The following is a 27,803-nucleotide window of genomic DNA, read 5'->3' on the forward strand; positions in this document are numbered from 1 at the left end:
GTGTCCTTACCCAGGAATCGAACCAGCGACCTTTCGGTTACAAGCCCAGTTCCTTACCCACTGTGCCACACACCGTACCCTTTATTTTAAAGCCAGAGCCCACAACCAGGGTGCTTCTTTGTCCCAGACCCACTAGTCAGAAAGGTCTTTAGTTCTGACTGAAGGAAAAAGCCAGAGAAATGGCAGTGTACGTCACTCTGTCTCAGTCACTCAGCAAGTCAATATCAGTCATTCACCTCTCTCTGACCCCACCCTGTAGCATGTGATCTCTGAACGTTCTGTAGTGTGTATAACCTCCGACTCTTCCCTGGCGAATGTAACTCTGTGAGCCCTCAACCCGCCACTTTGGTGCGCATGACCCCTGACCCCTCCACTGTGGTGTCTGTGACCCCGTGACCCCTCTGTGGCGGCTCTGCAGGGTGGGCGACAGGGAGGCGGCCCTGGAGGCGGCTCTGCGGCTGCTGCAGCAGTTCTATCTGGACCTGGAGAAGTTCCTGAACTGGCTGACGGAGGCGGAGACCACGGCCAACGTGCTCCAGGACGCCACCCACAAGGAGGGGCTGCTGGAGGACCCGTCCATGGGACACCAGCTGATGGCGCAGTGGCAGGTGAGGCGGTGGGGAGTCAGCGGGCCGGCCTGCAGGGCGAACGCGCCTGCACGGGCCCACCGGCTCCTCCCACTTTCTCAGGGGTCCCCTTCCATCCAATGGGAGGGCAGCAGTCCCATAGCATGTCTCCATCCCAGTTAAAGTTACAGATGTGGTCGCTGAGAGATGTACAAGTGTTTGGGGGGGGGGGGGGGGGATTGTTGCACCAGCGTAGCGGGGGTGGTTACATGCCCCCCCTAGTCCCGAGCTCCACAGAGGCCTTGACTTGAGTTGGCCTGGCTGGTATGGAAGGAATGTGTGCTTGGCACAGCGGAGAGCAGGGGTTCGATGCTGGAGAGGGAGGAAGAGAGCGGCCCGCACAGCATTGTGCGGCGTGAAGACAGGGGCCTGTTCTCATCGGCACCAGCGCCGCCCCTCTGTGTCTCTCTCCAGTGGCACCCACGCTTACCGAAAACAACACAGCCTGTGTTTCCCCCGGCAGGCCCTGTGTGCTTCATTATGAGACACACACACACATGCACACACACAGATCCATACACACATTCACACACACACACACACACACGCACTAAGGGTGCTGAGGCTTTGCGGAGACTTGGAGAAAGCTAGCCATGTTCGCAGAATCCTGGCTGTGACTGGATTCTGTGCTCTGGATTAGACATGTTACGCAGGAAAACATACCATGTAAAGGTCAGAGTTCACCTACCTGTGTGCGTGCGTGCGTGTGTGTGTGTGTGTGTGAGATTGTTTCTGCAGATATTTTCAGATGTAGTCTCCCGTCTAATATGAATGTAATAATTTAAAAATATTATGTAAGGAGAGTTCTGCATTAATGTGTTCTAAATCTAATGTACTTTATGTTATGTAATTGTAAATGGGGCTAGAAGTTATTTTAAAGTCTCTTTAAAGTAAGATTTTCCTTCAGGCTAAAATCAGTGGGTGTTGTGCATTACCTAAACTCTTATAACTAAATACTCGAATGTGTACAAATTGACTAAAATGAATAAATATATACTGCATGAAACATTAAAATTTTTATATATATATATATATCTGTGTATTGACATTTTACACTGGGCTACAGTATATTTAATACAGTAGTAGTGCTTGTCTGTACTAATATACATTGATTAAACATTACCTTGACATATAGTATTGTGTTAAACAGTCAACATAATGCTATACCTGTATGTATTGTGTTATAAAGTCTGCACATTATGAAGTATAATGCAGAGCCTGCTCATATATAGTGAGTATAATACATCACTAGTACATACTGTGACATTTTAGTTCTTCTCCAGTACATCTGCAGTCTTTTGTTGTGGAGTAAATCTGTTGCAGTTCTTCAATATACAGGAACTGTGATGCACATGATAATGTGGTGTGTGTGTGTGTGTGTAAGCTGTGATACAGATCGTGTGATGCAGTACATACTGTGGATGTACACACAATGGTAATGCTCTGCTTGTACATACCGCAATGTGCAGTTAATAAAGTACCATCAGGTGATATTCTCAAATAGAGATTCTGTTGAGAAGTCGGCCATATAATTAATTAGATGGGGGTATTGATTGATTGATTTGGTTGTCTGATGCCTGAGGTATTAGCTTTGGTATGGTTAGATTGTGGAAAGCTCGGCTGTCTCTGTATTAAGGACCACAGGAATATGCGAGTTAGAAATAGCACTGATGAAATGCCAAGGCACGCATCGTAGAAGCGCCAGCCTAAATTCAGCGATAATTGCTTGGCACTGAGTTAGATGTGGGAAAAGTCCTGTACTTCAGATTTGAGTTCTGAGGCATGTCTTTGTCTGAGGGTCTTCTCCGTGTGGTTTTGGGATGTGGCTCTGAGGGTGATGTAGTTTTACCGCGTGGCCGTGTTGAGGCAGTGTTTTTGGGGTGGCTGAAGTGATCCCGAGCTCTTAAGGGTTGGCGGTCGGGGTCTTTATCGTGCCCCCGGGACTGACCCGGACCCCGCCCCGCCCCGCCCCGCTCGGGGTTCCGTCCGCAGGAGCTCCAGTCGGAGATCCAGGGCCACACGGAGGCCTTCCACACGCTGGACGAGAATGGCCAGCGCATCCTGACCTCGCTGGAGGGGTCCGAGGACGCGGGCCTGCTGCAGCGGCGGCTGGACAACATGGGCCAGCGCTGGAACGAGCTGCGCAGCAAGTCCCTCAGCATCAGGTGAGCGGCTGCCTCGCCTGCGCATTGGCCCCGCCCTCAGGGCCCTTTACAGCCCGTGCTGCTGCTGGCATTAAACGCTGCTACTGCCATGGCAGTACAGCTGCATATGTGACCGTCGCAGGTGTGCAGTACAGTAGACAGACATCAGTTGCAGAGTACAGGTGAGACCGTTGTACAGGTGTGTAGAGTACAGGTGTGACAGACATACAGGTGTGTAGAGTACAGGTGTGACAGACATACAGGTGTGTAGAGTACAGGTGAGACAGACATACAGGTGTGCAGAGTACAGGTGAGACAGACATACAGGTGTGAAGAGTAGAGGTGTGACAGACATACAGGTGTGCAGAGTACAGGTGTGACGGATATACAGGGTTGATAAGTACACAGGTTTTAAGACACAGGTATGAAGAGCCCACAGGTGTGACAGACATACAGGTGTGATAAGTACACAGGTATGCAGACACACAGGTGTGACAGACATACAGGTGTGATAAGTACACAGGTTTTAAGACACAGGTGTGATGAGAATACAGGTGTGACAGACATACAGGTGTGATAAGTACACAGGTATGCAGACACACAGGTGTGACAGACATACAGGTTTGATTAGCACACAGGTGAGACAAGCATACAGGTGTGATGACAGACACACAGGTATGTTTAGTGACTGTCTGTCTCTCTCATTGCAGGTCTCACCTGGATGCCAGCACACAGCAGTGGAAGCGGCTGCACATGTCCCTGCAGGAACTGCTCAACTGGCTGGCACTGAAGAGCGAGGAGCTGGCCCAGCAGGCACCTGTAGGGGGCGATGTCCCCACTGTGCAGCAGCAGCTTGACACACACAGGGTGAGAGTCGGGAAGTGAAGGATTGTGGGGAATGTAGTTATAAATGCATAATTTTCTTGGCCGGTGTTCAGAGCAAAATGAGGGATGGCGTTAAGAATGCTGATTAGTTTTCCTTTCGCAGGACTAGGATAGCAGGAAGCATGGGTGAGTGCAGCCTTCTTTTTCTGAAGGTGTATGGATGGCTGTTTTAGGGGAGCTGGCTCATAATGTCGTTGATGTCACTTTTCTCTCATAAACTGAGGTGAAGGAGTGAGTCATATCAGGCTATTAATGTCAGTACTGTCTGCGGTTAGAGGGCCTGAGGTGTTAGGCTTCATTATTTACGTCACTTTGGAAGAGAAGTTGAAGAATGTTGCAAAGAGAACTTCCAAAGTTCCAGAATGTTCTTGGATTCACATTCATGAAGTTTTGTATGAACACATGCAGAAAATATTGTGACTTTCTGTTAAACATATGAGGCAATTCAATTTTTCCTATAATTTGGCATCATTGGATTTCAGGAACATGACAGGAAGTCTTTAGCAAGTGTGTATTTATGTATCTACATAGTACGATTTGTACATGCTATTAGCTTGTCCTTTCCATGTTTTGTTGAGATTGCAGTACTGGTACCACTCTGGTTGAAAATACTAAACGGTCTTAAATATAGACTGTAAACAAGCTTTAGAGTCCTTTTTATATATCTCCTTCATTTCACACTGGAAGCCAAAATGAATTTAGGAAGATCAGAGAAAGACACTGATGCCTTTGTGCCATCTGTGTTTACCACTGAGCACAGACTGTTTCAGTGAAGTTCAGAATCCCAAGAGGAGAGCATTATTCGATATTACAGACTAAACAGCCACAACCTCACAGCAGAGACTGGCGGGCCTGAGATTGCATCTGACCTGCGTCAATCCTGAGCAGTTAAAAATATGAAGCTTACTGTTTTTACTGTCACTAATATATCCAGCCCAGAAACCCCATCTTCCAAAGGTTCGGATGTGGGTGGTCTCAAAGGACTTACAACTTTATGCCCAAAATAAATTCTGTGAATAAATAGTGATCGGAAAACGTAAATACACTGGAACATACTGTATTTGTGGAATATCTGTCACTGCCACATATCTTGTCCTCTCTGTGACGGTGCGTTCCTCTTGTCCTCTCTGTGATGGTGCGTTCCTCTTGTCCTCTCTGTAATGGTGCGTTCCTCTTGTCCTCTCTGTAATGGTGCGTTCCTCTTGTCCTCTCTGTGATGGTGCGTTCCTCTTGTCCTCTCTGTAATGGTGCGTTCCTCTTGTCCTCTCTGTGATGGTGCGTTCCTCTTGTCCTCTCTGTAATGGTGCGTTCCTCTTGTCCTCTCTGTGATGGTGCGTTCCTCTTGTCCTCTCTGTAATGGTGCGTTCCTCTTGTCCTCTCTGTAATGGTGCGTTCCTCTTGTCCTCTCTGTGATGGTGCGTTCCTCTTGTCCTCTCTGTGATGGTGCGTTCCTCTTGTCCTCTCTGTGATGGTGCGTTCCTCTTGTCCTCTCTGTGACGGTGCGTTCCTCTTCTCCTCTCTGTAATGGTGCGTTCCTCTTGTCCTCTCTGTGATGGTGCGTTCCTCTTGTCCTCTCTGTGATGGTGCGTTCCTCTTGTCCTCTCTGTAATGGTGCGTTCCTCTTGTCCTCTCTGTGATGGTGCGTTCCTCTTGTCCTCTCTGTAATGGTGCGTTCCTCTTGTCCTCTCTGTGATGGTGCGTTCCTCTTGTCCTCTCTGTAATGGTGCGTTCCTCTTGTCCTCTCTGTAATGGTGCGTTCCTCTTGTCCTCTCTGTGATGGTGTGTTCCTCTTGTCCTCCCTGTAATGGTGCGTTCCTCTTCTCCTCTCTGTGATGGTGCGTTCCTCTTGTCCTCTCTGTGATGGTGCGTTCCTCTTGTCCTCTCTGTGATGGTGCGTTCCTCTTGTCCTCTCTGTAATGGTGCGTTCCTCTTGTCCTCTCTGTAATGGTGCGTTCCTCTTGTCCTCTCTGTGATGGTGCGTTCCTCTTGTCCTCTCTGTAATGGTGCGTTCCTCTTGTCCTCTCTGTAATGGTGCGTTCCTCTTGTCCTCTCTGTGATGGTGCGTTCCTCTTGTCCTCTCTGTAATGGTGCGTTCCTCTTGTCCTCTCTGTAATGGTGCGTTCCTCTTGTCCTCTCTGTAATGGTGCGTTCCTCTTGTCCTTTCTGTAATGGTGCGTTCCTCTTGTCCTCTCTGTAATGGTGCGTTCCTCTTGTCCTTTCTGTAACGGTGCGTTCCTCTTGTCCTCTCTGTAATGGTGCGTTCCTCTTGTCCTCTCTGTAATGGTGCGTTCCTCTTGTCCTCTCTGTGACGGTGCGTTCCAGGCGTTCAGGAAGGACATTCGGGCCAAGGAGCCTGCGGTGACCGGCGCGCTGGAAGCAGTGAGGGTCTTCCTGTCAGAGCAGCCGACTGACGGAGCAGGGAGGGCGGAGCCGGAGCAAGGAGGTGAGGGGAGGAGGAACGCCACGTCCGTTCAGACGCAGCACACCAAGCATGCGTGTGCACACACACACGCACACACACACACACGTACATATACACACACACACACACACACATACATACACACACACACACACACACACGTACATATACACACACGTACACACACACACACACACACATGTACAAATACACACACACACACGTACATACACACACACGCACACACACATATACACACACATGCGTACACATGCACATACACACACGCATGCATGCATATACACACACGCACATACACACACACGCATGCGTACATACTCACGCACACACACACAGACACACCTACATAAACACACGCATGCATACAAATGCACGTACACACACACGCATGCGTACATACACACACACACGTACGTACACACGTGTGTACACACGCACATACACACACACATACACACATGCGTACACACACACATGCGTTCACAAACATATGCACATGCACACACGCACCTGTACACACAAACACGCGCGTGCGTGCACACACACACAGACACACGCAGACACTAAAACAGCCCTTGAATGTTAACGCATCCGAAGCAGAATAAATGCACTTTAATATAGTTGAATCAGAGGATTGGGATTTTCTTCTCTAATGAACAGTCGATAACATGATTAGCTCTCATAGCGAGAACACTTAATGAGCTAAAACTGTGTCATGTGGACTTGTTTGTACGTCTCGGTGAAACGGCGGAGCATTTAAGCGCAGCGGAATTAAGTCCTGCGTGCAGCCAGCTGTAATGAGCTTCTCTTCAGGAACAGAAAGAGACGCTGCTAACTGTGTAGGAGGACAGCACACAAAACTGACAAAAATACTTCCACTCCTGTCAGTTACCTTTTCGTAGCTTTCTGTGCTGATCTGTGTTTCTTTTCTTTTTTTGGGTCTGTACTCTCAAGTAGACCATGTGTGTTGTGTGAAGTGTGTGTGGGAAGTGATATTATAGCCGCGTTTCCACCAAAATTACCCGGAACTTTCAGTCCCAGGAACTACTTTACCAGGAACTAAAAGGTTCCTTCAGCCAATGGTTGTCTGCGTTTCCACCGGGGTCTAAAGTACCGCGAAGATTAGGCAAATTAGCCCACTGACGTTGTCGTCGGTCCATCTGTCATATGATTTCTTCTGTAACCCATACTACCACCGAAGTAGCCTACATTATTTTCTAATAACCGGGACAGCCCGGAGGGGTTTATTCCACTTATAGGCTATACAACGGGTTACCAACAATGACTATATATGGTTACTTTTGTATTTATTGATTCTCATATATCCTCTCAAACACATTCATTAACAGCAGAAAACATGCACACATTGTATACAATTTGCTGTTTTATTACTTTCTCGTCGTCAATTCCATATAGGCTAATCGCAAAATCACAAGAATAGAACGAAAACTCGGACTTGCGTGAAAATGTAAATTAGTAGTGGTACAGCCACAGTTTGCTTTCCTTCGAAGTTACTGCTAGCCGAGCAGCGAAGTGTGCCCTCCAGATGCGAACCATGCACCATAAATGAGTCCATAGTCTTCCTGGTCTTTTCGTGGAATTGAAAAATGGCAGTAAAATTGAGTAAAATTACGGCAGTCTGAAAAAGCTAAAGCGAAGATTACTAGAATTAACCTGTTATTTTACCCGGATAAAAAGTGCGGAAGGTGATTTCCAGTTTGCTTGTACTGTATCACCAATGTTAATTATGCAGAACTACCGCATACCTCACATAACTGTATCAAACGTTTTGAGTCAATTACAACGGGCTAACAAAGAAAATCCGGAAGAAAATATTCAGCAACCGAATTAATCCGTTTGAATGTTTTGGTAGCCTACGTAATATGCTGTCCCAGCACGAATGCTTAGCATTTTATAAAACGAATACTAAAGCAAGAAAAGAACAGAAGAGCACACGTTATAATTCCAAGACGTTGACAGGCTATAACCAAAAGTAGGCTACTGCGCCGCATAACATACAAGTTTGATTTGAAGTTATTATGAAAATAAATTGGTTTGCCGCTGCATATTTTCAAACATGGCGGGTAATGGCGGAAAATAAATACAACACAAATGCTACGAGTACTCGACCAATCAGAAATGTTCAGCGCTGCAAGCTCCACCCAAAAGGTTCCTGTACTTTCGGAAAGTACTACCCCCCGAGCAGGAACGTTTTGGGGGGTAAAACAAAGCCCCCAGAACTAAATTTAGACCCTAGTTCCTGCGGTGGAAACGCACTGAGTTCCTCAAAAGGTTCCTAGTTCCGGGGTATAGTTCCTGCGGTGGAAACGCGGCTTATGTGCAGTATTGCATGCTGGGAGGGGTTTCCTTGGTCTGTTGTTTGGGCAGGTAGTGTAGTAACCCTTTGGCGCCACCAGGGTTAACTCCAGCTGTGGACAGAAGTGGAACTAAAAGTAGTGTCAGTCACTTAGCAGTGCCTGACTGCTGATCTACAGTGTGTGCACTCTCTTTTGACGATTTTCTGGGAGGGGGGGGGGGCTGCTTACACTGTGTTTGTCCCACAGTTTGTGTTTAGGTTGTTTATACATGTTCCTCCTTCAGTGTGCAGGATGTTTGTGTATGTGACCCACCTATGGGCTGTCCCCTTCCTGTCAGGTGTTGCACGTTAATGCTGCACATTTCTGCTGCATCCTATGTTAATGCTGTGTGTTTACATGTGTATAGGATAGGGCTTGCAAGGTGTTCATACTCTGTGGGGGACTGTATTAAGAAAGGCAATGGAAAACAAAAATTACTTTGAGTCTAGAGGAAAATTTCTCCCAATTTTTAGGGTTGGCATAAAACAGGAAGAACGAGGATATACATGTTCGTTTTGCAGTGAGGTTCAGTTCTGAATAGGTGTTGTGATGTTACACAAAACGTAGGATTTACACACATATGGGTATATGTATATATAGGGGCATGTGGAGTTGGCAAGGTCCCAAACTTCCAAAATGAACTTGATTATGAGAAATGTCAGAGAGCTTTGAAAACAGCCCGCATTCGCATGCGTGAGCATGCGTTCAGCCCCTGTGCACATGCTCAGTGAGCGGCGAGGGGAAAACTACAGGATGTACTTTCGGAGCCTCTCTGAGCGCGCTCGGGACGCCGGCGAGGAGGCGAGGGCCTTTGATGCAGTTTTAGTTCCTGTCTGGTGGAGGGGAATCGGCGTCTCCGCACCCCGCACCCCGCGATTTGCAGCGCAGATAATGAACGCGCCGCGCCAGCTGTGGAGCTCTATCAGCCACGCCCTGATGGGCACGCACACACACACTCAGACACCCACACACACACACACACCCACACTCAGACACACACACTCAGACACACACACACACACACACCCACACTCAGACACACACACTCACACACACACACACACACACTCACACACACACACACACACACACACACACACACACACACTCACACACCACACACACACACACAGACACACACACACACACACTCTGACACACATAGACATATACACACACACACACACACGCACGCACGCACACTCAGACACACACAGACCTACACTCAGACACACACACACATTCACACAGACACACTCACGCACACACACACTCAGACACACATACACATATACACACACACATACACACACACACACACACACACACACACTCAGACACACATACACATATACACGCACACACTCTCATACTCAAACATGCACACACATACACACCCACACACACACACTCAGGTAGAAAAATGCACTGACTGCCTTATTCAAATATGTGTGTCTCTACCGAGGACGTGTATGGTTATACACCATCTGTAGCTCTTTTGGTGTAAATTTACCATTACAAAATCATACTTTAAAAATGTGTTGGGTATTTGTGGTTTTGTTTGTCTTGCAGAATGTGTTGGGTGTTTTTACGGTTTGTGTTGGTGTTGCAGAATGTGTTGGGTGTTTGTGGTTTGTGTTTGTGTTTGTGTTGCAGAATGTGTTGGGTATTTGTGGTTTGTTTTCGTCTTACAGAATGTGTTGGGTATTATGGTTTGTGTTCATCTTGCAGAATGTGTTAGATGTTTACAGCTTGTGCTCTTCCTCTTGCAGAATGTGTTGGGTATTTCACCCTGTGTTATCATGGCGGTGTTAGGGTATTCGGGCTGTAGAGTAACCCGCAGCTGGGGTGTGTCTTTTGGGGCCCTTACGCCGTGCGTCCTCTCGCCAGAGTTGACCCCCGAGGAGCGCGCTCAGAACATGGGGCGTGTCCTGCGGAAGGAGGCGGAGGACGTGCGCGCGGGGTGGGAGGGGCTGAGGCTGCGCTCGGCCGACTGGCAGCAGCAGCTGGACCGGGCCCTGGCGCGGCTCCTGGAGCTCCAGGAGGCCCAGGACCGGCTGGACCTCAGGCTGCAGCAGGCCGAGGCCGTCAAGGAGTCCTGGGAGCCCGTGGGCGACCTGCTCATCGACTCCCTGCAGGACCACATCGACAGAGTCAAAGTGAGTGGCCAATGAGGGCAGACTGCTGTTCAGCCAATGAGACTAGGCCACGAGGTGCCACTGCAGAACATTCCTGAGAAGAATAATAATAATAAAAGATGTTTTCATTTTCTTTTAACTTTTCTATTGTATTGGCATCGAACACTGATGTAAAAGGTCTATAACAATATCCCTTTAATTGTTTCCTTGGGAAAAGATTTCAATGGCACTACCTGGTAAATAAAGTTAAAAAAATGCTTGTCTTCAGTTTGTATATTAACTTTGAACATTTTAAATGTGCATTACACAAGTATTAACTTTTAACAGTAAACATTTGGAACATGATGTCTTTAAAATGTGTAATTTCTACATCCACCTTGGACAATTGCATGCCATCAAGAGCTGTATTTTTTATAGTGTAATAATCTCTGAGATATAAAAGCTATTCCGACAGCAGGTTTATTGACTTGGATTATTATTGCTTGATTAAAGCACTATTTTTTGGGTCCTTGCATCATGTACAGTGTTGCTCTCAGTGTGTGCTTCTGAACCCCATAACACGACACCAGAGGCAAAAAGTATTCAATTTTTATTCATAAACTTTGAATGATTTGAATAATAAGACAAAACTTTCCATCCAGTTCTTTTCTGTGCCTCACAACATATGGGTTTATTTAATATTTCATTTTCTTCACTGGCCTTGATAACCTCCTATTGGGCATTGTGAAGCACACGTTATGTGAACTGGTTTGTTGGCATCTAGGTAGTTGGCGTGTGGAAATCCAGCAAACTAATTTTACTTGTCTGGATCGCAGATTTTGCTATTTTGTTCTGAAACTGAAGGGATTGCAGCTGCTAAGCTAGCCCAGCTAAAGATTGGCCCTAACAGACGTGCAGCTGTGTTGGGAAATTTTTTTAATGCTGCGACGCAGAGGACTAACCGCAGACCTGTGCCTTTTCAGGCTTTTCGAACAGAGATCGCCCCCATCAAAGATGACGTAACTCAGGTGAATGATCTCGCCTCCACCTTTGGGCCCATGGGCATCCAGCTGTCAAGGCTGAACCTCAACAGGCTGGACGACCTCAACACGCGGTGGAAGCTTCTACAGGTACACCTGTCAATGCACCGCATCAGATGCGCACTAACACCAAGCACTGCACACCTGAGATGGATAAGCACTGAGACCAACTGAAGGGCACCACCACAGATCCTGCAGCCGCACAAACTGGCACTATCAGACACAACTGAACAACTGTGAACAGCTACGAACACAATTTCATATTTGATTTCATTCATATTAAAGTCACATTAATATATTATTCAAGTGTGCATTAAGATTCGTGAATAATTACAAATGAATAACACGGCTTAACCTGTTTGCACTCAGGTACTTTATCTATGCGTACAAACAGATGGACACTGATGGTGACAAATAAATATTGATATTGACAGATGCAGACTGACAGGAGAGTGTGTCGCTTCATAGTGACACAGCTACATGCTGTGGCAGCTGTACCGCTGGTGTGACACCACAGGAAATGGCATTTCATACACTAAAATGCGTCAGTGCTGAATGTGTTGCCTCCAGTGATATTTCAAACCACTGGAAGAGTAGGTGTAGTGGAAGTCAGTATTCTAGAACTCCACTGCTTTCAGTACCAGCAGTGATTGTTGCATCAGTATTAGACTGTTCAGTTATGAACATTCTAATCACATATTTGTGGTCTTAATCCTTAAAGAGTTAACTGTTCTGTGCTGTTTGGGAAAGGAAAATATAAAGGATACTGACAAGAAAGAGAAAGATGACTTCCGTTTCATTGCGGGTGAAAAAAAAAAGTAACTGTTATGAACACACAGACAGCTGTTCGGCACATGACCGCTTTCCACACACAGCCAGACACATGCATCTCATCCACGGAGCTTCTGTGAGGAGCAGAAAACAGGAAGCAGTGGCGTCTCAGCTGCGTGAATGCTGAGTGTGTACACTCACTGTGGAACTGAATGGAAGACACTGCATAAGTGTGCTAAGGCTACGCTCAGACAAAACACTGCATCAGTCTGCATTCGTTCTCAGTTACTTTGCTACGCTCATAAGAAACACTGCATACGTCTGCATTCATGTTCAGTTACTACGCTACACTCTGTCCCCTCTCTCTCCAATTGGTTTAAAATGTGGCAAAGCATTTCTTAGGGAATTACTTCTTTTTGGTGGTATTACTTTTTAAATCAGTCAGTTGTGTTTAAAATGAGGAGGGAGCCATTTGAGTAATAGAAAACAGCTCTGGCATAGTAGTAGTAGTAGTTGCAGTGACAGTAGTAGTCATAGTCATGGTAGTAGCAGTAACAGTTGTAGTAGCAGTAACAGTAATAGTAGTGAGTTGCCTGACATGCAAGCGTAGCATGAGGCTACACTTGTTCAACATTTTAGGATATGAAAATATTTTTGAAAAAACAACTCAATTGTACTGAGCTTCGACACCTCATTTAATTATGTTTTCGTACTCATTTCACTGTGTTGTACAGGAATTATTAGTTTGTTTTTGTGTATGTCAGTTTGTGTGTTGTAAATCGTCTGATATACCATGTTGCTCTTCTTTAATGTTTGGAGCAATGCTTTGTAGAAACAGACCTAATTGATTTCTCAACTTCATTGTTCTTCATCAGATTTTCATTTAATCCATATTTTACGTCGATGTGCATTCCTTTCGCGTGCTGGCTAATTAACACTTATACACAGACACATTCAAACTTACACTGAGACACACTCTCATACTGACAGATACACATCAAAGTTGTTCATTAGACACCAACTGGTGAGTCACTGAACTGATTGTGTCAGAAACTGCAGTGTTAATTAGGAAGCTCTGCATCCACAGGAGGGAGGTCACACAGGGTTACGTTTAAGCAGTTTTTGTTCTTATTCAGTTTTCACTGTCGTTTTATCAGGACTGTACCTGCCACTAGAGGGAGCTATATCAGAACTGGGGGTGGTGTGTGTGTGTGTGTGTGTGTGTGAGTGGCAGTCGTGTTCAGAGTTTAGATTAAAAAGGACTTTCACTGTAATGCTGCTTGCTCATTGGTTGATAACTGAAACTTTCTTGGATAACTTTAAGTTGCTTTGTTCAGCACAGCTGTTTTAATATCCGTGGTTTAAATTTAGAAGAGCTCAAAATCACGTCATGTGAAATATATTATTGATGGCAGTCAGCTCCATCTCAGATTGTTTTTGGAGTTGATCACTGTGCCCCTTGAGTCAGCTCTGTGCCACCTGCACCGTCCCAAAAAGCAGGTTCTCACCAGTCGGAACCCAGTGTCTTTCTTACACTCTGTCTACATAAAAGAGAGCGAGTCCAAACTGGAGAGGAAGCACATCCCTGACTGACAGTAGCTTGTGGCCCATGGACCCATGGAATATTCCGGGTGGAACTAATGCAGCAATAACCTGAGCTTAAACCCACTCCGCCTGCTTGGCTGGGGAGGCCTGGGTTTTTCTCCAGTGCTGTGGTCTCCCAGTCGAAGCTGGTTAATAACTTCAGCCTTCGACTGTACTACCCAGCATGCACTCGTGACAAATGTCTTCACTCACTGCCCAACTCAGGAATCCGCCTCCAACTTGTCACGTTGTGAATATTACAACATCATTCATTTAGATTCAGTTACATTTGAAAAATAAGGTCATTGGGGTATAAAAATCCCTGCTGAAGTTTGTATATGTTCCAGTCAGTACATCCTCAGTGCTGCATGTGTGATGTCATTGTAGAGGGACATTATAGCTAAGTGGTGTATGACGTCATTAAGTGGACAGTGGGCTTTGATGTGCGATGGAATAGAACCTTGTCTTACTTTTTGAGTGCTGTGGCTGTTATTTATGTAAAGAAAATGTCTGTAAATTTTTATTGCAATTTTACTGTTGTCTAAGGGCCTAATTTACTACGACCTTTAGCATGCGCACAATCTTATAGCACACGCAAAACCAATAACATGGCCAGTTGACTGGTCATGGGATTTGTTTTGCACCAATCGTCGGTTTGTGCTATTAGTTTTGCATGCACTGAAGGGTCTTAATAATCCCGACCGTAATGCTGGACGGTGATCACACATCTCCGACTCAGTGATCCGAACGCGCGCTGTCTGCCCCCATAGCGTGTGAGCAGCCTGACCTGTGCAGTGTGTATGTAATTTGAGTCAGGTGCTCACTGGAGAACAAACAAAGTTAAGGATCACAGGACCTGGAGGGCTGAGTGACCCTCAGTCACGTGATCCGTGGTGTGGTCACGTGATCAGCGGAGTCATGTGAGCAGCCTCCTGTGATCCACCGCACCTATGGGGAGAGGGGCCTGTGAGCGTGCCCAGACTCGCTCCCCTCTGCAGGGGAACGCTGGGCTGTGCCTGGGGGTAGAGGCTGTGTGAGGTCAGCTGTGTTCCCCTTCAGTCAGTGTGTGCAGCGCCGTCGTTGATAGTTAGCCAGTTAGTTGGTTCGCTAGTTCGCAGTTAGTCGACGGTTAGTTAGCGCTTGGCTGCACGTACTGTAGAGTTGAATGGTGTGGGATGGTGGCATTGTTGAGTTTGTGTGTATTTTGTGTCACCTGGACCCTTTACAGTGAGGTGTGATTGTGTAGATCTGAGACATTTTTTTCTTTAACTGAGAGAGAGAGAGAGGGGGGGGGGGGGGTATGGGCATGCTGGGTTACAGAATCATGTACCCAGAATTCATTTGTGATTTATTTCATGTAAATCCGAAGTGCAGTTACTCACACTCTGTCACTGATGCCTCTAGTGCGGTCTATTTAAATGGTACGAATAATAAGAGGTTGGGTGGGCTTGAGTTGAATGTACAATAATTACAGTATCCAGCTGTTGCTCCGCCCTCAAAATGAGCTGTCTTGTCTCCGTAATCCTAATCAGGTTTCCATGGAAACCTGCAGAATCTCAGGGAGAATGAAGGAGGTGGGAGATATATCCAAGGTAATTTTTTTACACTGAATGTAATTCAGCACCACCCACCCAAGTTTCAGGTCCCGCCCATTCGACAAGCATCGTCCAACCCAAAATCGTTCCATGATCGAACAAGCTCCCCATCCACCAATGGTCATCCAGAAAAAGCCTCCTCTGATCTTTCTGTTACTCCTTTCAACTCTCACCCTCAACCTCTCTCTCTCTGTCTTTCATCATTCCCCATTCTCTTGTCCTTATTCTTCTGTCTCCTTCCCTCGCTCCCTCTCTCCTGCTATCATTCCTCTCTCTCTCTCCATCCTTTCTCCCTCTCTTGTTGGTTAGTTGTGGTGATGTTCAGCAGGATCCCTGCCCCAGGTTCATAGTCCATAGGCCGTGTTTCACCGTGTCAGTGCGTGCTGTGGAAAACTTTTGCTTTCTGCCTCATCTGTGTACCGTGGTTGTGACTGCACGCTCTCACGCAGTGCATCTCATCCGTTTCCCAACCCCTTCCATTATCTCCAGTGTTTCAACCGGAGTCCTGTTCTGCGGCTCTCAGTTTTTTTCCCCGAAATAAATTTTTTTGTTCTGTGGTACTTCTGATTCTGTCGCTCACTGAATGTCTCTTCCTCCAGGTTTCCATTGAAGAGCATTTCAGACAGCTGAATGAGGCCCACCGGGACTTCGGCCCTCAATCTCAGCACTTCCTCCTTCGTAAGACAACTTTTACGTCCTCGTCCCCCCCCTTCCGCACTGAGAATCTCTCTCTCACTCTCCGCGCTCTTCCCTACGCCTCGCCCCCCACCTCTCCACACACGGCCTACGCTCATTAACATCTCAGCCTAATCCTGCCCGCCCCACAAAGTTTACACCTCACTTACGAAACATTTAGTCACCCAGCCCTGCAATATCTCATCGCTCTTCTGCAACCTTTACTTCATCACTGCAACATTTCATCATATCTCCAGCCGGTAGCCCCATTCCACCATTCACCCGCAAACTCTTTACCTTCACCTCCTCTTCCACTTTTTTCTCAAAACTCCCTTGAGTTAACACCTCCTGGAGCTAACTGATGCTTTGTATGATTAGGCTAGCGGAAATTGTGAAGGTGTGTGCGTGTGCGTACACTTGTGTACACTTGCGTGCCTTTGTGTGTGTGTGTGTGTGTGTGTGTGTGCGTGCTTACATGTGTGCACATGTGCGTGTGGGCGCACGTGCTTGTGTGTGGGTGCTTGTGTGTGCTTGTGCGTGTTTGTGTGTGTGTGCGCGTGTGTGCATGCTTATTTGTGTGTGTGTGCGCGCTTGCGTGTGCTTGCGTGTGTTTGTGTGTGTACGTGCGTGAGTGCCCGCATGCATGCGTGTGTGGGTTGCATGTATGTGTGTGCGTGCGTGCGTGTGTGTGGGTGCGTGTTTGGGTGCGTGCGCGTGTGATGACAGCAGAAAGAGTGTGTGTGCAGTGGGACAACGAGGTGCTGAGAGATGTGTACTTATCTCCGCGCTCAAATAAATTTCATTTCCTCGGGCTCCTGCTCAAACCCGCTGGGCTCTCCACACTGGGAACATAATCCCATCACAGAGAGGCAGAGAGAGACTCAAGGAGAGCAGGGAGAGAAATGGATTCACTTTCTCCTCCACTGTAACCATTTTAAGACTCACAAATAAAGGATATCTTTTTTAAGAGACGGCTAATACTCTTCCCCACATTTTACAAAAAACGACAGATGTAGAAAATGTGTGAGTCACGCATGGAGGGGCCCCCACGGCCCCACAAGTGACCGAGTATAATTCGCCTGAGAGTCCCAGGGAGAGGCGCATTGGGCACGGCGTGCAGTGGGGGTGGAAGAACTCCGAATCGTTACGTTGAAAATGAGGATTTCTGTATTCATACGGACGTGTTCTACATACACCTGCTTGTGCTTCGTATTGCGCTCGCTTGTTTTGGCAGGATGGAGAGATAGAGAGAGAGAGAGATGGTAGGATGGATGTTTTGATTTAATTTTGTTGCTGTCATTTTTACTTTTCTTTCCCTTGTCTTTATTAGTCGTTTATTGCATTATTGTAGCATTTCTTATTTGAAATCCTGAGTTTTTATTCCCATCCACACACACCGTGCACTAAGTAGCCTGTCAGTTCAGTAGTCATAGTTATCATGGCAGTGAAGGCTTCTGTAAATTAGTACAGAGATTGGGGGCATTGGGGGGGGGGGGACGGGGGGAGAGGAGGAGTGGGAGGGAGAAGATGCGATGAGAGAGAGAAGGGAGTGTGAAAGAGAAAGAAGACATTTTGGATTAGTATTTCAAATTAAAAATGTGCTTCGCTGACCGAAACAAAAACACAGTCTTGCCATAGCAGTGGGGTTTGGAACATGAAGAATGCCGCCGCTGTCAGTTACTCACTGATAAGGAAGAGAGAATAAAGAAGGAAAGAAAGAAATAATAAAAGCACAGTGTGTTGTGGGAAACGGTGTCCTTGCGCCTCAGACTGTGACCGGCCATCACGTATATGTACCTGGCCTCCAGACTGTAAATCTGCTTCTTTCCCACTAGGATAGGGATTTAATGCTTATGGTTTTATTTTCCTGTTTCTACTGGTATTAATCTCTCTCTCTCTCTCTCTCTCCCTCCCCCTCCCTCTTTCCCCACCTCCCATATACAGCCTCTGTTCAGCGTCCGTTTGAACGCTCCATCTCTCCGAACAACGTGCCCTACTACATCAAGTGAGTATCTAAGTCTTACCAACGACACTGACCCTATTACTGCAGCAAGTGAATGGCCTCAACCCTAACTTTACTATCTCACCCCGCCCGTCTCTCAATTTAACACTAGCGCTGCACCACATGTCTAACCCCAGTACCGCTACTTTATGACATACTAAAAGACTAACCATGCTAATTCACCGTGTATGTTCCTAACACTAACTGTGCTACTTTACCGTCTGTCCCGCCCCCATCCCAGGATAATTCATCAGAGCAAGTCCCTGTGCTCTCGTTGAGTGGAAAGGCTAAAGCTTAACTACTCAAATTAAAGCAGTTGGGAGGCATACAGTCTCTGTCATGTCTCCACATGTTCATGGTGTTGTTTGATTTGGGAGTTAATTCACAACTCGTGGATGAGATGAAAAAAAAAAAATCTGCATAATGAGCTGTGAAATTCTGGTGGAGTCCACCATTAATGACTGGCATAAGTTGCATCGGTTTGAGTCAGGCAAAGCACAGTACCTGCTTGAGGTCCTGCAGGCTTATGTTCATTTTGGCCTGAATGTGGTTAAGTAGCCTGATGGATATTCTGTAAGCCTGCACGTGGTTCGGCTGTCCTATATATGGTTCTGTAGGTTTTTATGTGGTTGTGTTGAAGCTGTATGTGGTTTGGCTCTGTAGGTCCACATGCGTGGTTCTGTTGACTTGTACGTGGTTTGACAGCCCTGTGTAAAGCTCTGTTGGTCTGCGTATGGTTCTGTAGGTCGGTGTGTGATTCTGTTGCCATGCATGGTTTGCTGGTTTTGAGGGTCTCTCCAGATCTGAGTGTCTGTACACATTGTGTTTATGGAGCAAAATATGTTTGACATTAATAGCCATTAACTTGTGTCGCTGTGAAATAACCAAAGGGCTTGTAGTGTGTTGTGTGTTTTCAACGGTGAATGCTCGGTGATACAATTAGTCACACGGTGGCAAATGCATCCAAGACTGTGTGTGTGTGTGTGTGTGTGTGTGTGATTGCCTGAGTGCGTGCGTGTGTGTGCGAGCATTTCCGTGTGCGTGCGTGCATGTGTGTGTGTGCATGCGTGTGTGTGTTTGCCTGGGTGCGTGTGTGTGTGTAGTGACAGGTTTCCCTCTCTATGTGCAGAAAAGAGAAAACAGGACCAGAGGAGATGACCCGGATCCTCTCAGCGTGAGTGGGAGTGCAGGGCGTTGTGATCGCACATCAGATAGAGCAGCACTGACCACCTCTAACCAGCCAGACTCACAGACCGGGGTACACTGACCACACTAACCACACTAACCACACACAGCCAAGGAGACAAAAAGCATCTCGCTAATGCATTCCGTCTGTTTCACATATATTCCATAAATATGACATAACACATTCTGCTTTTGATTTCCATAAGCAAGTCCCCACACCCTACCACTTGAAGTGGGGGAAAAAAATAATTGCATGTACTGTACTCGTATGAATTAAACTTCATATGAAGTGCTAGTACGGTCTGCTCTGGAACTTCCCAGAAAACATGTTGAAAAGACTGTACTGCAGAAAAGTAGCGAGAAAGCAAGAAAGCAGGCACAGTCTGGGTAATGAAGTCAATTTGTATGGCGTGTCAGTGGGCTCACTCGAATGAACCACTATGGACTACAGTGCAGTGACTGTTGTGGGAATGAGAGAAAGAGAATCTCACGGGCGCACATACACTGCGTACAAGCAGCTTATGAGAAGCAGCGGAATGCTAAAAAAAGTGCCAGTACCATAGACTGTAGAAAAAGTGCCAGTACCATAGACTGTAGAAAAAGTGCCAGTACTCATATGAGCAAAAAAGTCCCAGTATGGTGTACCAGACTGTTCTGGCCCACTTCCAGCACTGTCTACACCAAGAGGGAAATTAGTGCAGATTACGACTTAAAACTGTAACAGACGGTATAATATTAGTCTCATTAAAAATTCTAGATGAACATGTGTACAATTTTTTAAAAATAATGAAGAAAATGTATAAAAGCTTTGAAATGATTCGGCCTGTCGAACAAACCCACATAATGTGTGTTCTCTCTCTTTTGCAAGGATTTAGGAGGTCATTTGACATCAAAGCAACATCTCAAATATTTTTGGCAACTTTGGCTTGTGGGCCTTGGCATGTGGTCAATAAGGTTTATTTATTAACTGATCGATAGAATGACTGCAGAACTACTGACACCTATACCTGGCTTAGGTGCCCTGTATCACCACAGAGATGCCAGTTTGCTAGCTATCAAGCTGAATACTTTGTTTAATTCCATTAATACTAACTTAATCACTAGCTACATCAATATTATCTCCATAAAATGTAGTGGAAAATACATTTTCCGATGCAGATTCATCCAGCACCACAAACCTCGCTTTGCTGTGATTTAAAACCATATTGAAGATAAGCGTTTGCACAACCTTGCAATCTATATAGCTGACCCAATCTCAGCCTCAAACGGGTTTGCTGATTAGCTATAGTGTGCTAGCAAGCCCATGCCGGGTGGCCCTGCTCTGGAATGCCAGACATGCAGAAAATATCTGCAGTAATCTACATCACCGTCTGCACCTGGCCTACCGACTTATCAGTGTTAACCATCAAGCACTTTAACACTTTTTAACAGTGTAAACATCAAGTCTCCTGTTAGGCGCAGCCCAGTAAACCAGGATATATCACCTGTGTAATAACAAGCAAGTGGAGAAAAGGCTGAGGCTTCTGCAGAAGTGTGCAGATTACATTACGAAGCTGGCTTTCATCCAGCTGGATAAACCCGCTTTGCCATCTTGCCGGTTTGGTGTTAAACCTGCTGTTGGGGGTAAGCTACCCAGTCCGTGCTGCGATGAAGGCTCTATATCCCAGTGATATAGCTGGTCGAGTTTTTGAGTTTTTGAGTTTAGCTGTTGGAAAATGCAAGTATGACTCGGCAGGTATAACTGGTAAACTAAGTTCCAGACCTGGTTTCCGTTCATGAGATTCTCTCTTGCCCTTGCTACCTGGGCTTTCTAAACAGACGTGTTTAAAAACAACACATACCGTGTCAATTTTTAACACACCTCCATGCCTAGTTAAGGACAACGCATTTTGTGTTATTTTTCAACTTAACGGTGTTAAGGAGTCTTCCCTTTTAAAACATAAGGTGCATATTTGTACCGCAAAAGTAGTAACTTGTAGTAACTTGACACAACATGTGTTGAAAGTAACACAAAAGTACTCCCTCAAAAAGTGCGTTGGACATTAGCACATCCTTTTTGAGAGTGAAGGATTGATTATTTTTCTTGTTAGGTAATATGACCAACCTTTGATGTCTTACGAGAGCTGGGTGACACGATGGCTTTGAGGAACAGGTTGATGTAATGGTTTGTTGATTGATGTTGAATAGCTTGTTTTATATAAGCTAGATTAACAATGGAAGGGCAGTGCAGCAGAATTAAATGGTTAGTTTATATTTTTTCAGCTTGTAGAATTGTTTATTGATTTGTTCAATTTATTGTTAGTCAAGGAACCATGTATGTAAGTTGTATATTTAAATGAACGATACTTAATGACAAAAATGTCTACAAATGTCTGTAACCATGGACATACTCCACATGTAGTATTTTATAATAGGTCATATCAGGTGACAAGCCAAAACCAGGCATTCGGGTTCTTCGCGAAGTCTCCAAATTATTTATTTATTTATTTATTTATTTATCTGCTTGTTTCTTTGTTTGTTTGTACCTACCTATTGTTAGGTTACTGGCATCTTTTCAGTCTTGCGTTCTATTCTGTTTTTAAGCCACCGCTTAAATCTTGAATAGGGTAGCCTTTGTGTAATGGACTGGAGTGAAACTTGGACGAAGTATTCGAACCTGGGAATACCGGGGGTGCTGCAGTACTGCACGCGGCCAACCGTCAAGCAGTGTCGCATCTCATCTTTGATTCAAGTCGAGCCCTCAGCATCCCCCCCCCACTGCCCACCGACTTCTCCTCCTCCTCCTCTATCAAGCTCTCTCCCTCTACCTCCCTCTCTATCCCTCTGAAACGCGTCTTTCACGACCGAACACCCGGGATGTTGCACCCGAACATTACGTCACTCCTGTACACTGGAAAGTGCGGACATCATTCCCAAACGTCACTTTCACTGAAATTCCAAATATTGAGTTCACAATGTTAAAATCTGCTCCACTGCGTGAGGATGTCATTGCATTCTGGAACACTGAATTACAGAAATTTTGTGTTGCTAGCTTTGCTTTTGATTAAAAATGCTAAAAGCATGAGACTACCATGCTAAAACATGTTAATGAGAAACAACAATGGCAACTATAGCTATGGAATTTAGTGTAAATTAAACATAAATGGATGATTGGATGAAAATATACCATCTAAATCACAATTATATTTGTATAACTTGGAAAGATTTACAGAAATGAGAAATTCTTCAAAATATCTCGCACATAATATATATTTATGTTTTAAATCTCACTTTGGAGGTGATAAATTCACACCGCTCCACCTTAAATCCCGGTACGGAACGCTTCCCCGGAGTCTCCTCTCTCTTTCAGCTGAACTGAAGTTCTCTGGGTGAATAGATTGGGGGAAGGGAGCAGGCGCGATAGCTCCGCCTCGTCTGAACAGCCGCTGCGCGCTGCTGGAAAGTACACGGTTCGGACGGCTTCTTCTTCAGTAGGTCTGCTACAGCGGCGGTGTGGGTTTACCCGTTCGGCGCGGAATCCGTCGTTTAAACCGAATATTTTTGGACTTGCTGCGAGACCGCAACGATGAGAGAGCAGCTCAGAAAGTAAGTCTACGTTTTTAACTCATTCATTGGTGCAGTGAAGCCGAGAAAACGCAGAGGCGAGTTGATAAACCGAGGACAGGGGACAGTGTGAATGAGCTGTAGCAGCGGCACAGAGGCAGCACCAGAGGCGGCAGATGTTCCAGTGTTGGTTGACCACAGCAGGTGTCCGGACTCTACCGCCACGACTCACATCGGAGGACTGGCACTCTGTCATTTACGGCTGCCGTCGTGATATCTACTTAACGATGTCCGATTGAAATATGTCCAGACGACGCGATGCTGAGAAATATTTGTCGTGCTGCTCAATGCTTATTTATTTATTTGTTTATTTATTTATTTATCACTGGTTTGCTTTGGTTCCTTATAGAAATCACCGTAAATATAATAGATCGCCGAGTTTGCAATGTTATTTTTGTTATTTCTAATGTTTACACTATATTGCAAGCTGACTGTGTCTCCTATTCTCCGTCCAAGCTAATCGTCTTTTACAAAAGAGGGTACGTCGATTTGGCTGCCTCTTATATTGGGTGTATTTCATAGATTGTGAAAAGCTTGCATTTCATAAAATCAGGACCTAACATAAGCCAACGAAATAACGCATCTTAGCTAGCATTCATATTAGCTTGCTTGCTAGCTTGTCATTGATCATCATCAAGGCAACTCAAAACCTGTAAAATATCTGTTTTATTTCTATTTTCTCATTACATTGCCCGCCGCATCCGTATGAACGTTGCTTGGCTTGGTCGTTTTCAAAATGTGCTGGAAATGTGGAAAGGAGACTGTGTATCTTTGCTAGATGACTGCCAAGCTAGGTAATGTTACCTCCCATTGCTTCTCTTCCAGCATGCATCCAAGCAGGTAGCTTTGTGTTAGCTAGACACCGAAGAACGGAATGCGTTCGAGGCGGGCCGCCGTTGTTTGTTTTATTGCAGAAGACTGCGCCTCGACTAAATTGGTCCTTCCGAGTGCCTCTCTTCACCTCTATTTTCCAGCGACTGAATGTGTCTGAACACGTTTGATTTTGCGCCCTGAAGTGCCTTGTGCATGTCTAAGCGTTGCAGCGCAGTGTGCAGTGTTGCAGGTGGGAATTGAACATTAGCTAATGAAAACGCTTCATGAACGATGTACTGGATCCAAAAGGGTGCCGGTGCTTTTTGTTTGGCCACCGAGACGGCTAATCATTTGTCGATCTGTGTGTGTGTGTGTGTGGTGGAATTGCGTGGTGCCCTTGGTTTAGTGTATATGTCGGTGCACACTGATTCAGCGCTAGAGCTTCAAAGACGAGGTCGTGCGTAGCCTACCCGTCACTGAAGACATGTTACAGATATGTCTTGTTTTTAGGATATGGAATTTAGATTTTAACAGAATTTTTTTCTAACATATATATATATATATATATATATATATATTTCTCATTGTATTGCAGTATATTACGTTACATGATGATGCATTCTATTGCCTTTTACTAAATGTTTGTGTAAACTGGTGAGGTTTCCCAGAGTGAAGAAACCTTAGCGTTGCTTATTTGTGTTTGTGTACATGCAGGTCTGACTGACTTCCTTTGTGTGTGTGTGTTTGTATGCACTTGTATGATTTGAGGTTTGAAAGTCCCGTTTGATGTGTGTGAAATCACGTCTGGGCTCTTACCAGTTACATTACATTACAGTACAGTACAATGAGAGCTTGGCCATTGACAATGGGATCTCCTTCCTTGAAGATCTGATCCATTGTAATACAGCTGTTAATAAAACTCAGACTCTATGAATGGCTCGATGCTCTGGAAATATTACAGTGGGCTCTCATGTGATCCTTTGTATGAAGACTGAAGTGAAGCACACTGCGAAGAAAGAAGCGTCAGACGCGATTCATCCCAGCAATTGTGAATAGAACTATACTGACACTCAACAACCAGGGCAGGATCATGGGAATAGCTCCATATTCTATAGTTCAGCGTTTCCCAATCTTTTTCCTTCCGCGGCACACTTTCCAAATTTACGGAATCTCATGGCAACGCCGCGAGCGACGTACTGACGTTGATGTGACGTGCCAGCAGCAGGCCTAAGTGTTCTTTTGGGGATTTCAATTAAGCGATATGCATTTTAGTGACATTTATTTTGGCTTTTGTGAATGGGATTTGTTCATTTAAGTTTTTTTTTTTGAATTCATTTGAACATTAAAATTTTTTTTAAAGGTGTTTTTCACACGGCACGCCTGACCTCGCCTGACGGCACACCAGAGTGCCGCGGCACACCGGTTGGGAAACGCTGAACTATAGTTAACAACGCTGTGCTGAATTTCCCCGACGTAATTTTAAAAAGGCCGCTTTTCACCAGGCCAAAATCCTGAGCAACGGGACTCCAGAAACTGAAAGCACTGTGTGATGTGTTGACGGTCTACCTGTGTCCTCCGCTGCTATGTGGCAGCGGTGCGTTGTTTGTTTAAAGTGTATTTATTGAGTCATAGACCCATCTGAATAGAATATATGCAGTTATGAGAATGAGTTGGCAGGACCAGCTTGTTGCTTAATACGGAATTCAAAGAAGCATTTATTTGTTCCAAAAATCCAAAAATATAACTGAGTAATGTGTATCCAATCCATACACATGTTGAAAAAGATCTCTACTTGAGAACGTATTCGCTTATGTGTTGTACTCTGTTAGTCATTTCTAATGTTGTAACAATAAGTATATGCACTAATAAAGGGAGTGACAGAGAAAACTGGACCACAGAGGTTTACTGTACGATCGCCCTGACCAGTGTGGACTGTAATAGTCAAACTGGCTTCAGTGGTTAGTTCTATTAATTGATGTGTTCAAAATCCAGCAAAGCTGGTAGCACACCAAGCTGATGACTCCAGATGTGATGGTATTTTTGGGACTGATGTCACTGGGTAGTGGGAAGCAAAGGTGAGATTATGGGGGTCCATCTGCCAAGACACCACATCATCCATGAACCAATCAGAGATTCATAGTGCCTGTGGGGAATCAATGCACCGGGAAGTGAAACAGATGTAGAACACAGCAGTGTTATAGTTGTTCATTGGGTTATTGTTTGAGTAGGCCCTGTTTGTTTTTTTTTTTGTTGGCATTTGTGTGACTGGTTAAGCAGGAGTTTGACCTAACAGAGGCAAAACCCATGTAATACAAGATTACGCGAAACAAGTTTGAACAGAATCTCAACGCTTGTCTGGAGATAATTGGTGGTAATGACACTTGTCTTTGTCCGTATTAAAATGGAGAGGATAACCTTGAGCTCGTTTCAGAATCCAACCCTCCCCTTCCGGAGCATGCAGTTGTTCTTCTCGAGTCGACTCGGGGTGAGAAGATCCACCGGGATGGTGCAGATAGATGCAGTGTCTCTGCCCTGAATGATCCTAAAATGCAAATGGATCCCGACAGATGGGCGGTCGATCAAATCCAGAGTCGCCGATTTGGTGTGCTACCACTCTTAACACGTGGCATGTTAGACCGTAACTTTCTTAAAATGTTGTTGTTTCACGCCTTCAGAAACGTCTCTGCACACCAGCAGTGTGGAAACAGGACCTCAGTATAGCTGGCTGTTTGGTTTAGGCTTAGTTTGTCGTCTTGTTTTGATTTCTCAACGGTATCGACAATTTAGCCACGAGTAGTCGAAGCAAAAACAACCTTGAATTTTGTACGATTTTCAGTCATTATGCAACAAAATGCGACCTGACCGTGTTTTCAACTTGAATAATTAGGGTAATGTAGTGGGATAAGTTTTGGAAGTTAATGGAACTGCTGATCGGTGCTAAGGTGCCGCTAATATGAGCACTGATCTCTGTTTATGTGCGCTGGCAGTGCTGTGTTTCAATGTGACCCAGTCCTCTCAGATTTTGACTTGTTTCTGGGTTTTAGAGGGAGGGTGTCAGACTCCGCACCCGGGTGTGAAAGCTATCACCCTACACAGACGCGCACCCTACACACACACACACAGTGATACATTCTCCCAGTACAAAAGCTCCTTTTTCTATTTAGTAGGCCTAAATGTTCAAGATCTGAAATTTTGGTGGGCTTGAATGAAAAAGCATGTTCATTATTTTTAGTCTTTTTTTTTCATTTTTTTTTCATACAGCACCTGTACTGTCATGTGATCATTATATAGGGGAGGTACCATATGTGCCATCATAGACAAAGGTAAATAAATACATACATTTTTAATCCTTGGGGAGAATACCAAAAAAATACCATCGTTTCATTAACTGCTATGTTGATTGCATATAGCTAATTCAGTGTATCTGTTGGGTTACCCTTTATCCCTTTAAGTTTATCCTTTAGATATTTGTAAGACAGCTACAGCCTTTGTTTTACAGGTGTAGCTGAATTGAGATTCACCTTTGTGGATAAGACACACTGGTGTGTTAGATTCATTCAGCCTGGGTTCACCTTTTTTGGTTAAATAAATTCAAATGAATGTTTCTGGAGGCCAGAATGATTTTGAACCGTAATTGTGCTGGACAATTTCTCAGATGTCCTGAAGTGTAGAGAGTGCTTTTTGTGCCATGGATAAAGCAACAAAACACTAATCCATTTGAAAAGCAGTGGATGCTAGATCGTATTGTCTTACCGCCATTTCCAACCGACTAGCTAGCAATTTCAGCTGATAAGTGAAGTGTAAGTTGCCTGGGTCTTGTTTTATGGATTCTGTCTTTGCAAATCTGCAGTGTTAGCTTTGTAGCTAGCTTCATTAGATAACATTCAAGGAAGTGTGCAAGCTAACAAAGTAGATCAATAAAGATTTCTTTCCATTTTCTCCGGGGAGTTTCTCCTTGCCGCA

The 27,803-nt window shown here is 45.2% G+C and overlaps 1 protein-coding gene across 1 annotated transcript in view; it reads left to right on the top strand.

Annotated features, from left to right (window-relative positions):
* dmd (dystrophin) overlaps positions 1-27,803 on the top strand; it is a 192,242-nt gene that overhangs the window by 138,569 nt on the left and 25,870 nt on the right. The window contains exons 57-64 of the mRNA XM_064311559.1: positions 419-608; positions 2,619-2,791; positions 3,481-3,637; positions 5,978-6,098; positions 10,346-10,614; positions 11,556-11,702; positions 16,162-16,240; positions 18,182-18,242. Of these exons, the coding sequence (XP_064167629.1) occupies positions 419-608; positions 2,619-2,791; positions 3,481-3,637; positions 5,978-6,098; positions 10,346-10,614; positions 11,556-11,702; positions 16,162-16,240; positions 18,182-18,242 (1,197 nt within the window). The remainder of the gene's footprint in view (positions 1-418; positions 609-2,618; positions 2,792-3,480; positions 3,638-5,977; positions 6,099-10,345; positions 10,615-11,555; positions 11,703-16,161; positions 16,241-18,181; positions 18,243-27,803) is intronic.

The sequence above is a fragment of the Anguilla rostrata genome, chromosome 15, assembly GCF_018555375.3.
Source record: "Anguilla rostrata isolate EN2019 chromosome 15, ASM1855537v3, whole genome shotgun sequence".
In the NCBI taxonomy this organism is placed as follows: domain Eukaryota; kingdom Metazoa; phylum Chordata; class Actinopteri; order Anguilliformes; family Anguillidae; genus Anguilla; species Anguilla rostrata.